General features: G+C 39.3%; 1 protein-coding gene across 6 annotated transcripts in view; it reads left to right on the top strand.

The window, feature by feature from the left end:
* Nucleotides 1-13,615, top strand: part of ndst2a (N-deacetylase/N-sulfotransferase (heparan glucosaminyl) 2a) — a 45,145-nt gene that overhangs the window by 17,692 nt on the left and 13,838 nt on the right. For 3 of the 6 annotated variants that reach the window (XM_042432961.1, XM_042432959.1, XM_042432958.1), the window contains 4 exons: nt 705-884; nt 4,080-4,141; nt 10,142-10,191; nt 10,443-12,107. In XM_042432961.1, the coding sequence (XP_042288895.1) occupies nt 11,034-12,107 (1,074 nt within the window). In that variant the 5' untranslated portion in view covers nt 705-884; nt 4,080-4,141; nt 10,142-10,191; nt 10,443-11,033. The remainder of the gene's footprint in view (nt 1-704; nt 885-4,079; nt 4,142-10,141; nt 10,192-10,442; nt 12,108-13,615) is intronic. The other 3 variants (XM_042432964.1, XM_042432963.1, XM_042432962.1) reach the window with 1 other exon arrangement.

The following is a 13,615-nucleotide window of genomic DNA, read 5'->3' on the forward strand; positions in this document are numbered from 1 at the left end:
GTCGGATCAGACTTGTGGTTGTACTAGGCAGCTTCCAGGTGTGAATGTGTATAACTGTGCAAATGTGATTAGAATTTTCCTGCAAAAGAGTGAAAAAAGGGAACCTTCAGTAAAACTTCCCTGAATGAATGAAGATTTTAAAAAAAGTGTTTAAACAGCTCCACACATCTAGCCAATCACTGCATAAAGGGGGTGGGGTTGTCAGATTGTCTGTTTCGGAAAGTTACTAAAATAAACGATCCGAGAAGGGAATATTTGAAGCGTACTGAGACCTTTAGCCTTCACCAGTCTGTAAAAATGTTTCTAGTCATTAACATAACAGTTCAGTACATTGTTAGCAGTATAATGTATTTTCCTGTGTAAATGTAGTTGCTCACTGTTGTGTAATTGTGGCTCAGGGTTGGAACTGGGTAATATTTGAAATTTTTGTGATATTTGTGCCAAGACAATACCTGACTTTCAGACAAAGCAAATCCCCACACCTGAAAAGATGGAACTATGGAATATAAGACCAAGAAACTGACCAAGCATTCTGTGTCATCTTTGTGACAGTTTTGGACACTTCATTCTAGGACTGTACCAAATGCTTTGGAGCTTTGTTTGTTCCCATGGTATTTGAACGGCAAAACAGTATTTGAATGTTCATACCTGTTCATCAGCATATATAATATTAATACCAGTTTTCATTTTTTTCCCCATGGCAGCGGTCGTCCAATAAGAAGAGGCGAAGAGAGAGAGAGAGAGGGAGAGAAAGACGGAGGCAGCGGGGCAGAGTGAGTCACGGTGCAGGTGTATGGCGGGGTGGATAGTGCCACAGATTACCTACCAAGGGAGACTGTCATGTGACATTTACGTGAGAAGAAAGGATTTGTACGCTGTCATCAGTGAGTCAACTCAACTGTCATTCATAAGTGTACAATCACCTGTACACAATTACAATTGTGACTTTTTTCCCAACTTAATTGAGCAAATTCAATTCATTCAATACATGGAGTATACCTGTTCCAGACAGTTTTTCATTATAACAGTTGCTGTAAATATACTTCACAGTATAAAAATAATATAAAAATAAATTTAATTGTACAACAAATAACTAAATGTAGGAAAATGAAAGAATCATAACGAAAACAAAAACCTTCATGAAATCCAAAATGGCTGACTTCCTGTCCAGTAAAAAAATTCAAAAAATATGTTTTATTAACAGAATGATGAGAGCAGTGAACCCACCGAATTTCATGAACATCCAAGCAACTTTATCTCAACATGGCCCTGTGTTTGGTAGTGCTATGGAGCCCGGTGGTCACGCCCAAGCCCAATCACTACAGAAATTTCCACCAGTTCTTATGTGTGTGCCAATTTTCATGAGTTTCCGAGCAACCCAAGGCCTTTAAAAATGCAATGGCGTGTTGGAATAACAATAATGATAATAATGATAATAATAATCTTTACAAAAACAATAGGTTCCTCGCACTTTCAGTCCCAGGGACCGTTGAGCCCTAAAAAATAAAGCGCCGGGAGTATTGCCACCACCAGTAAAGAGATGCACCATCACATTACAATTTGAACAATTTGTACTTGTACAGAATAGATTTGAAATAAACATAAGGTGAACTGAAAGCAACAACTAAACTCACTGCTATTTTCACCAGTGCAGCTGTTAAATTAGGCACTATTGCACCTCTCTTTGCACTTCACTTTTATTTCTGCTGCACTAAGAAAAAGCGAGTAAATAAAAGGAGGCAAACTGCTACAGAGGCAGGAACAAGCCCTGAGGAAACATGTCAGTGGCTGTGAGAGATTTATAGTTTGCTCTGACTGTGACGCAAATAACTCTAGTGGTATAAAAAAATGTCACAGTGAATGCATCGGAACGTGAATCATTGACTGATCCCTGATGAGGGAATCCAGTAGTGATAGGACATTATACACCCCATGATTGTGTATCTACTGTATGTAAAGACACAGACGCCATCTAAACTCGCAAACTAGTGAGACTGTTTCAGGGCATGATGAATATAATGTAGTATACAGTATATTATAGACTTGCAGCACGTAATTCCAAGCTGCAAACATTTCACTCCCCCCAAAAAATCATACCACAACTGTTCTGAGTTAAGCAAACAGCTCTAGTCTAGAGTACATACATGCGCCTGAGTCTAGCAGTGCAATAAGCTCTTAGCTTCCACCATGAAAGTTTACAATAAGTGTTGTAAACTGTAATAAGAGTTGAATATGAAAGTTCATTCACAATCTTGGAAACAGTAGTAGACAAAATATAAATATAATAAAAAAAAATATATAAATATAATGAAATAAATATAAAATAAATATAAATAATTTATAAAAAAATATATAAAACTCTACACCTAAGATCCAACTACTAGCTTTTTCCAGAGCTTTCAACTGCAGCTGGAGTGTCTTGTTATCATGTGATCGAAGTTCCATGCTTAGAGGTCAAATAATGACAACTGAGCATCCCCACCTGCTGAAGAAAGATGTGGTTGAAATCTCTAGGAAAAGCTAGTAAGTGGACCTAGAGTTAAAATTGTTCTGTCAAACTAATATTAATAGTTTATTGATAATAACTTCAGGGAATAATCACTTACCAGAGTCTTGTGCTGCTTTTAAACCAGACTCTATTGACACTTGAGGGAACAATTACATACTGTATTATATACTGCACATATACCATTACTGTCTTGTATTAAAAATATATTGTGATCATTTTTTGGGTCATATTGACCAACAATTAGTCACAAAAGTGATGAGTGTGTATGTTCTGCAGCCCTCTTTGTGTCATCAGTCAGTTCTCTGCTAATGCTTATATGAAAGTAGAAAGATAAAGAAACAGCTGTTGGTATCAGAGCCCAAGAAGGCAGGGCCAAACTAAATAACATTGTTATGAGGTTCAGCTGTTTGTTTTCTGGAGACATTCTTTGTAATGGGACTACAAAAAATATTGAGAACCATCAGAACATTTATCATAATTTTGTCAATAATAAATGTCACTTCTTCTAAGGTGTGTCATAGTGGACATTTCGAGAATCATTGTTCTATTCAGATGATACTAAAGCTTACACACAACGATAATGTTTTGGGGTTGATTGTCAGGTGTCTTGGCCCACTACAACCAGCTGTGTTAGTTGGATTTCAACATCTTATTCCATATTCAAATTTGCAAACATAGCCCTTCAGTCTCTTAAATGTTAGCACTGTGTCCTCAAAAGTCCTGGGTTACAGCCTTGGTCCAGGTCTTGTCTGTGTAGACCTAATTATTGTGTCCTTTTAATGTTTGTGTGAATTTCCTTCAGATAGTTTCAGCAGTTCAGCAGTTTATTCTATAGTTTTCTCCTGGAGTGATGATGAGACAGAAGCAATAGTATATCTTGTACAGCCTGAGGAGATGTGTAACAGTCCCATTAATTGTTAGGTTGCCTCTGTGCCTTAAAGTCGAAGGCGTGCTGGTTCTTTCATTACTGCAGTCAGATGTGTTGTTTTACCTGTAATTTTGTTAACTTTTATCCAACTTTTTCATCTTAATTTCTAGCCCAAGATGCACACCGTTGGTTTTAAAAGAACACAAAAAGCAAACCTGCCTTACATTTTTACCTTGTTGCTGTGTGAGTATTCTCTCAACTCCACATCCTTTAGTAGTTCTGTCCAGCCCAACATGTGGAGCAGAAGATTATTCACCAGACAGAGTTGTTTGTACAAAGTGCAGAAATGTATGAGTGCATACCCTTTTGACACTTGTATGAGTTAGTGGGGAGAAAAATCAATACACGGGCAAAGTTTCACAATGCACATGTTAATGTTCTCAACAAACCAAGTTGTTACCAGTTATTATCTGCTTTGGCTTCTATGATAACTGATGCTCATGATAGAGGGAAGGTCAGAAGGTCACAAAATCATTAAGAACAACTCCCAGAAGACCATGACATTTTTTAAGGAAAAGACAATATCTCACCCCATTTTCTGTATTTTGAATACTGTTTTCTCCTGGCTGGTTCTTCAGTATTTTATGTCCACTATTTGTCTTAGTCACAGCCTTTTCCCTGTTTATCCTTTTCTTTTTGCAGATATTCCCAGAAATGTTGAGTCAAAGGCATTTTCCCCGTGGAAGGAAAGTCAGTCCAAGCAAGTCAGTACACTTTGCTCTTTATTTTAATTTAGATAAGCCGGGTACACATGCAGGTCCAAAGGCTACAATGTGACTCTAATGTACCAATGTTAACACACAGTAGAACTGTGTAAATTAACATTTGCATACTGATTAGAAAAAAATGTTTAGATCACATTCAGTGATATCATTTTTGATACATGCACTGACTCAAATAATAAATCATGTTTAGAGACTGACTGAAATTGCTAACTCTACAATGGCTTCTCCTTGATGGCGCAGACAACCCAGCCACCTTTGCAGCAAACCACCTAACGTACCTCAACTTCACTGGTGCTTGCTACCTCTCAGGTATCATTATGGTTGCAATGCAGCACTGCCAGAAGAAGCCTGTAGAAGAAGCAGATGATGCAGTTAATAAGTTGTAAATGTATATATTGTATTGTAAAACTTAACTTGTGTTGTTTCAAGTGTTGAGGCTACCCTGCCACCCTGTGGCTAAAAGGTGCATTTTTGGCGTTGTCAGAAAGGAATAATTCAAATACAATATGCAGTATAATAAATGAAAAATCAGTTTTAAATTTTTAATAAATTTGCAAAAATTTCTAAAAACATGTTTTCACTTTGTCATTATGGGTTATTGAGTATAGATTGAAAATTTGGGAAAAATTGCAATTTATCCATTTAAAATGATTAACTTTTAACATGATATATTCCATGATACATGAACTAGAAATCCAGTAAGACATTCAACCTATAAGTTGCTTTTCAAGTGCTTATACTATGAATGCAATGGTTGTCACATAAGTGAATCTGGAAGCTGTTATAAATTTGCTCCTTTTTCAATAGCAGAAGCCAGTGTTACACCGGTCGTTTAACGAATAACTCATTCAAATGACCAAACAAAAAGCAGACTCATCTCACATGAAGAGATCACAACCAAGTTGCTGTGCGAAGTGCAAACACTAGGGGAGCAAGCTGTAAAGAGGCACCCTAACCCCTACCTGCCTACCGAGATGGCTAACTAACCTAGCTAGTCTTCAGTGGCTTGCCAAGCTCAAGGCAACTTGAAACGCTGAACTCAGTGCATCACAGAAGACAAGAGATATAGCCAACTGCAATACACTGAAGTGTGTCCCCACTCAGGATTACTATCAAAAATAAGAAGGGCAAAACAACAAAGTGACAAGCTCTGCCAGCCTGCCCAGCGGCTACCTAGTCAGGGTGCTCAGAATTGAAGCTCCAAACTACTGAAACAGTAACCCAGTCAAAGCACAACTAAAAAGCACAACAAAAGAGATGATCACTACACACAGACACAGTTACCATGGATGACTTTTTTTGTTTGACCTCAAATTAGGGCTGAGAGATATGAACAAAACCAAATATCACAATATTTTTGACCAAATACCCCTATCGATATTGCAACAATACTGCAGGGATGACAATAGGTGCTTTCACAAAATATTTACACAATGAGATTTTTGATAAATAATCATCAGTAATGTGGATATAATGACTAAGTGGGTAAAGGCAAATAATAGAACAGCAGACAGACATTACTTTACCATATGACAACACTTATGCCATATCATAATATTACAGTATCCAAAATCCAAGACAATATCTAGTCTCATATCACGATATTGACGTAATATCAATATATTGCCCAGCCCTACATCAATCTACATAGTTTTCTATCGTTTGTGACTGGTGCAACGACAGCCCAGACAAGTTGCTCTATTGGTATTTGGTCAACAAAACTTGATAGCAGTTCACAGCAGAATGTCAGTGAATTTTATGTTGCAGAATGAATTTAAACACAGGGACACACTTGTAAAAAAGCCGATATTAGCTTGCTAATAATACTTGCTGATATATCAGTATCTGCGTATATATCAGCCATCTGGTGTTTGAACCACTTTCTTATAGGTCATGGTTTTATTATGGCGTTTTTATTTTATTTTACCAGGGTTTTCCCTGCCTATCTAACTCAAAGGCGGGCTACCTTTGTTGAAAATTCAGGCACGTGATGTTGATCGATCAAGAAAGTTGGAACTCAACTGTGTGCAATGCAGCACCTGGACAGTCTACAGCATGCATACGCTAGAGTTGTCTGCTCTATACTGCTTAAGACATGACGTTAATAACAACACAGGAGAGCACTCTGCCTCCCTCTCAGTTTCTTATTCTCATAGATGATGCGTTATTTGATTTAATTCATAAATTAATGCAGTTAACTTTTTAAAATAAAAAGACTGCGGACCATTTATCTTATCTGCCAGTTATGTTTCATATTGTATTTCAGTCGACTAAGGACACCAGTGAATGGTTTGGCACACAGTACACTGGAGCAAGAGACTGAAAATAGTCCCCCCCTTTTCTATTTGTGCAATCAAGAATCATTTCAGAATCGAATCAGCACCCAGATATCGTGATAAGGAGATAAGTATGTTGTCCCAGGCTTACAAAATAGACACTGTCATTTGTCACAACCTTAATTGTTCATATTTTTGTTCTATCTTGGCATAAAATTTACATCCCTATGGACACTTTTGTCTGTCAAATCGTCACGTTTTTCACTTGAGCGCACCACACTCTAAAGGTGTGAGCACAAACTGTGTACGCTGCATCACGCACATTTTCATGCCTTTGCCACTTTTGTCTCAAATAAAGTCCAGGGAAAACTCTTTTACTACTGTAAAATATTAATACAATGTGGTAACACATTTTTATGGACCAATAACTGTTCATTTTATAGAGACCAATTAAGTAAGCTTAATTGATCTCGTATTTACTGTTGGTCTTCAAAAAGATACTTAAAAGTATTCTTATTTGATTACTTGATTAATTGTAGAATAATTGGAAGAAAACTGAAATTCTGATTGCAGGCTTGATAACAGTGTGCACAAGATGTCTCATAAATGAAATACGCTGAACATGTCTAGGGATAAGGAATAAACCCTTTTTGATTTGAATGACTGTGTCCTTTCCCTGGATACACATAGTAATTTTAGCTCCCCTGGAAGTAACATTTTTCAGTTCTGTCAATTCACTTTCCTGTTATGGGAGATAATATACATAGCAGCTTCTTAGGTCCACTAATAGGACTTCAGAGTTTTAGTCCAGAGTTTTAACCTTTGGTTAATTTCAGTACATTATGAAAATACACAACTTCTCTAAAGCAAGAAACTACCAAATTCACATAGTCCCCCTCACAACGTGCATGTTTGCTTTATTGTGTGTCCCACAAGTTTGTTTTTTAATAAATATACAGTACCAGTCAACGTTTGGACACACCTACTCCTTCTAGGGTTTTTCTTTATTTTTATTATTTTCTACATTGTAGAACAATACTGAAGACATCAAAACTATGAAATAACACATATTGAATCATGTAGTTAACAAATATTCCTCAAAGTAGCCAGCTTTTGCTCTGATGACAGCTTTGCACACTATTCGTACTATCTTAACCAGCTTCATGAGGTAGTAACCTGGAATGGTTTTTAATGAACAGGTGGAATTTCTTGTCTTCTTACTGCATTTGAGACCATCAGTTGTGTTGTGTTGAGGAAGTGTCGGTACACATTAAATATCCCTATTCCACTACTGTAGTAATCCATATTATGACAAGAACCACTCAACGAGGTAAAGAGAAATGACAGTCCATCATTACTTTCAGACATGAAGGTGAGTCAATCCGGACAACTTCAAGAAGTTTGAAAGTTTCTTTAAGTGCAGTCACAAAAACATCAAAGTTACGATGAAACTTGCTCTCATGAGAACTGCTCCAGGAAGGGAAGACCAAGAGTTACCTTTGCTGCAGAGGAGTCCCATCTGGTTTGTGCTTAGTAGGACCATCATTTGTTTTCCAACAAGACAGTGACTCAAAACTCACCTCCAGGTGTAAGTGCTATCAGACCAAGAAGGAGAATGATGGAGTGCTGGATCAGATGACCTGGCCTTCACAATCACCAGATCTAAACCCGATTGAGATGGTTTGGGATGAGTTGGACCACAGAGTGAAGGAAAAGCAGCCGACAAGTGCTCAGCATATGTGGCAACTGTTTAAGACAGTTGGAAAACCATTCCAGGTGACTACCTCATGAAGCTGGTTTAGATATTGCCAATAGTGTGCAAAGCTGTCATAAAGGCAAACAATGACTACTTTGAGGAATCTATATTGTGGAAGATATTTTGTTTTGTTTAACACTTTTTGTTTACTACATAATTCAATATGTGTTATATCATAGTTTTGATGTCTTCAGTATTGTTCGACAATGTAGAAAATAGTAAAAACAAAGAAAAACCCTTCATTGAGTAGATGGGTCCTAACTTTTGACTGGTACTGTACCTCTTCATAGCGTCGCTTCTGGTAGTAGGCACTCAAAACTCACATGTTGAAATCATCTTGAAGGCTCTTCCAAACCGATTTTTCAAACATCCTCTGTTCTCAACTGCCTCTGTTCCCAAGCAAGTTTTAGTGGATTTTCACATAATGCAGAAATGACTGGAAACCTGTTAATTTAGGAAGAAGTTTGTTTTTAGCTATCACTAACATCACCCCCCTTGTCACAAGCAAAAAGTGTTTTTAAGAGAGGTGACGAGATGTACTTTAAATGGTTCGAATGGTTTACTTAATGGCCTCTTTAGCCTGACATTGACACTGTTTACAGCTGTTGTTTGTGTGTCTCCATTCTTAAAGTTTTATCCATCACCTCAGTCTTTTGGGAGCATCATCCATTCATTCCACTGTCAGTTCACATTCACACATGCAGTGAGTTGTCACCACCACAGAACATTAACTGAGGCCCCAACAGTAGCTGATTCATTGCGAGGGTCTTCTGCATGTTGTGTGTGTTATGCCTCACACTACTCAGAGCTTCTCAATGCTGTGGGAAGCTCCTTTAATTAGCACTGTGAGCCAAAAGAATCGAAGTGACATGTATGTGTACATGCTCATGCACATGGTTCCTATACTCCTACAAAGGCAGCACAGTCTTTATCTCTGTCATACCAGAATAGCAGTGATGGAGGAAGGACCACGCATTCAGTGTACTAACTCAGGGTCGGTATGAAAGCAACTGTGTTGCGAAACTTTGATAAATTGTATTGGAGTTTGAGTGTCTGGCTTCTTTATCCTAAGCTATAATGATCCCGTAAGCAAGTCGATTATTACATCCACTAGTAGATCATTCTCCAGCCAACTGACTCATTTAGAGTGTCTGTAATTAAGGTCTCCTTAGATTGTGGCACAAAGGAATGTTAGATCACATTGTTTGTGTTGGTACATTGTTTCATTACATATTTTTTTAAAGATCCCCTCTAGACATAAATATACTGTTTTGAATAATAATTTGTCTAATATGTTTTTTTCATAAAAAAGTTTAATTACCTGGTTAGAAATTCTTAAACTTACCTGTACTTATTCTCCCTCATTGAAATATCCAGAATCAATGAATATGCAAATATTGTGCATTTTAAATGTTACAAGATGTCATGTACTTCACTGTAAAGTCCATTCTCAATGTATGTGCTGTGGAGGCTTCAAGTTTCCACATCACAAGTTGCACACTGGACCACGATTGGCTCCAAACTAGATCAGAGAAACTTTCCTCCTTCAATGTGAAAATAGCGTTTTTCAAATGTGAAAATAGCCTTCTAGTATCACATGCATCATTCAAATCAAGTCAAATCTTTATTGTCATAATCACAGAATAGAGAATTAAACATTAATTCTGCTATGCTGGTGGCTAAACTGTACAGAATTACTGCTTCTAATTTAAAACTTAATGTGAGTGTAAGTATAAAAGGAACAAGGCCCCGCTTGTCTTCACTTCATGTTGAAAGTTTGTGTTTTGCTCAAACTGTAAGAAGCCTCTGCAAATCTCCACCATGTTATTTAACATAAACATAGCTAATTGTGGTACTAGTTGTTATTGTACTTACAATGGAATTTGTTGGAGTCTTACCAACACACTCTTTCTTTCTTGCTCCCCCCTTTCTGTCTCTCTCTTGCAGGGGTCTTCAAATTTGGATCAGAGGGGTTTAAGATCTGCAGTGTTTTCCAGGTGATACATACAGAGCTTTCTCATTCTACAAAAGACTCAGTCCATTCTCCTTAGAGTTTTTGGTGGAAGATTACTTAAACTGATTATGTTCTCAACATTTAGCATTACCTCTTTCTGCCATTTAGGGCTGCAGACATGTCAGAATTGTACACAACAGCTAGAAGAAGTGAATGTTGACTGAGAACTTTCACTTTGGTCTTCTCTCCCCTTCTTCTTTCCTCCTCTCACCCCTCTCTGTCCTCATCCTCTAGGTGTCTTTATCTGGGATGTGCAGGCTAGGTGGCAGGAGGGGTTTCAGCCCCGAAGCACAGACCACCAGCAAAGACACTACCACTGCTGAGAGACTACACAAGCATCTACAGATGGACACGTATACTTGTAGCTACACCTGCATACAAGCTGCTTGAAAGACAGACCTGACCAAGCAGCAGACAACTGAGGCTGAACACTGTCTGAGGACCAGTTGGGTCCTGAATATCAGGTCCAGAGATCACTTGTGGTAGCTTTTACTCTTCCAGCTCCCCTTTCTCCCTCTTCAGTCCACTGGTATTTGACATTCCATCCATCAAAAAATCATCTACCCTTCCCTCCCTCTCTCCATTCTGTCAACTGAGAGTGGTATTTACGCTGCAAAGCTAGAAGTGGAGAGCAGGTAATGGATGATGCTGGCCATGGTGACCTAGTGTAAATGGCTATTCCTCAGCACAGCTCAGTGCCAGTATCTACTGTTTGGTTTTCCTCCTCCACTCCCCCTTCCTCTCACCCCTCCTCCACCTCTCTGCTCTCCTTTCCTGCTCACCGCTGCTGCTTGCTGCCCCATCCTGCCTCTCCCCTCCAACACCATGGTAGGTGCAGGCTTGGGTGTGTGGAAGCTAATGCGAGGTGTCCGCCAGCTGGAGCTTCACCGCCTCATCCTGGCACTTATCATCTTCTGCTTGTTGTCCATGGCCTTCCTAGCTTACTATGTCTCCAACAGCCCCAAAATTAAGGAGGCCCCCCCTCTACCCTTCAGTGACTGTGGTGGAGGAGGAGGTATGTCGCAGGGAGCAAGTACCGGGGCTGCCGGCGGAGGGCCAGGTGTCCAGAGGGCACCGCTTTTCCTTCCCCCACGCCAGGGCCGACTGCGGCAGGTGAAGGCAGTAGACAATTCCAGGACAGAGCCCGTAGTTCTGGTGTTTGTAGAGAGCATATATTCCCAGCTGGGCCAGGAGATTGTAGCTATATTAGAGTCTAGCCGCTTCCGCTACCGGACGGAAATAGCTCCAGGTAAAGGTGACATGCCCACATTGACAGAGCGTAACCGCGGACGCTACACACTGATCATCTATGAGAATGTGTTGAAATATGTTAATCTGGACGCATGGAACCGTGACTTGCTGGACAAATACTGTGCTGAGTATGGAGTAGGTGTCATTGGCTTTTTCAAAGCTAATGAAAACTCTCTTCTCAGCGCACAGCTCAAAGGTTTTCCCCTCTTTCTACACTCACACCTGGGACTCAGGGACTACCGCATCAACCCCAATGCTCCCCTCCTCTATATCACCAAGCCCAACCAGGTGGAGCAGGGCTCTTTACCAGGGGATGACTGGACGATTTTCCAGTCCAACCACTCTACCTATGAACCAGTACTTCTGGCCAGCACCAAGTCCTCTGAGGCACTGGCACATGTTGGATCCAGCCCCCAGCGGGCGCTCCATGCCACAGTGGTCCAGGACTTGGGGCTCCACGATGGCATTCAGAGAGTTCTGTTTGGGAACAATCTCAACTACTGGCTTCACAAGCTTGTATTTGTAGACGCCATCGCCTACCTGACAGGGAAGAGACTGTGTCTGTCCTTGGACCGCCACATCCTGGTGGACGTGGATGATATATTTGTTGGCAAGGAGGGAACTCGTATGAAGGTGTCGGACGTGGAGGTGAGTGAGACCTGTTAGACCTAAATGATCAGACACAGGCTTTAGTTGCCTCTCACATTATGTAGCGGTGGATTTCTGGATGTGGACATAAATTCATAATAAGGTGTGTTCAGATTGAATACTGAGTAAAGTATTGTGTCTTGCACTAGAAAAGCAATTAACAATGTGGTTTACCACATTACGAAGTATAGTTTGCTTCCAAGTATCCTTGCTTGTATAGACTTGACCTTTGCTTCCTGGTTGAAACTTTCATTGAAAGTTAATACCACTTGTTCCTTATTTTATTATTGTTCTACTTTCTGTATTGCTGAAATGGCAGAAAATTGGTATCAGCAACTTTTTTAGATTGCAGTGACCTGCTCTTCACGAAAGCCCCTGTCTTGTGTCAGATACAATGAGCTGAAGTTTTATTACTGACTGTGGTTATCTTATACACCACTGTACTATGCCATCACTTTATGTGCCAGACGTACCCATTGGTTGACTTTTATATAGAAATCTTTCCTTCAACCGTGTCCTTATTATTTGCGTACACATATACTGTGTGTAGAAATCAAACCAATATGGCCTGCGTTCTTACAATGTTATACAGATATTGGTTCCCAAGGCAGTATGGAATTGGGCAGAAAAGCTTTAAAATATGCCGCCCCTTGTTCCTGGATCATTGTATGTCTGTCATGCCACTTACACCAGACAGTCTGTAAATGAACATGGGTTTGTATTCTTGCAACTGGAGACAACTGGAGTAGAAGTCTTCAGTAGTTCAACGTTTTGGACCCAAAGTTCAAGGACAGTCACAACTAGTGTCAACAGATCCAAGGATAATTAGATCTAATTATTTCTGTGTATTAATGAAGTACAGTCCTACAGGTTCACAATGGGCACAAAGTATTCAGAGAAGTTCAAACGTTATTGCAAGTTGATGCCATTTACAAATTATGTGCAACTTTTTGGGATGCTAAGGTGAAATGGTTATTGTTGAGCAATTACTGTGATATAAGAAAGTACATACTTATATTCTTCTTATATCATAGTACACAAGTATGTGTGTGGAAGTGGTGGTGTTGGGATTAATGAGTCATGTTGTATGTTGTGAGGATAATTAGGTGTGTCAGCTGTCTGTTGAAGTAAAAAGCAAGCGTTAGCACTCATGGAGACATATATTAATGGCACTATTGCAGTTTTATGTTGTTAATTGCTCCACTTAGGAAAGGTCTCATAAATTGTCACCATATAGGGTATGATGCCTACATTATATGGTGTAACAAGTCTGTAAAGCAGCAGCTGGATATGGCCAGGTTAATCAAGGGAATAGCTACATTGAATTTGAGTTCTCCCTCTAAGCTGCTGAATGTAAAGAAGGTAGTATTTATGTGTAGGAAATGCTGCCTTTGAGTACATTTTAACCTGTGCTTGGCTTAGTTTAAAATAGCTGATGCATACCTTATTTCTTATCTCTCTCTCTGTATCAAAAAGTATTGTTGGCCTTGTTTGATCATTGAGGTTAA

The sequence above is a fragment of the Thunnus maccoyii genome, chromosome 14, assembly GCF_910596095.1.
Source record: "Thunnus maccoyii chromosome 14, fThuMac1.1, whole genome shotgun sequence".
NCBI classification, from domain to species: Eukaryota; Metazoa; Chordata; class Actinopteri; order Scombriformes; family Scombridae; genus Thunnus; species Thunnus maccoyii.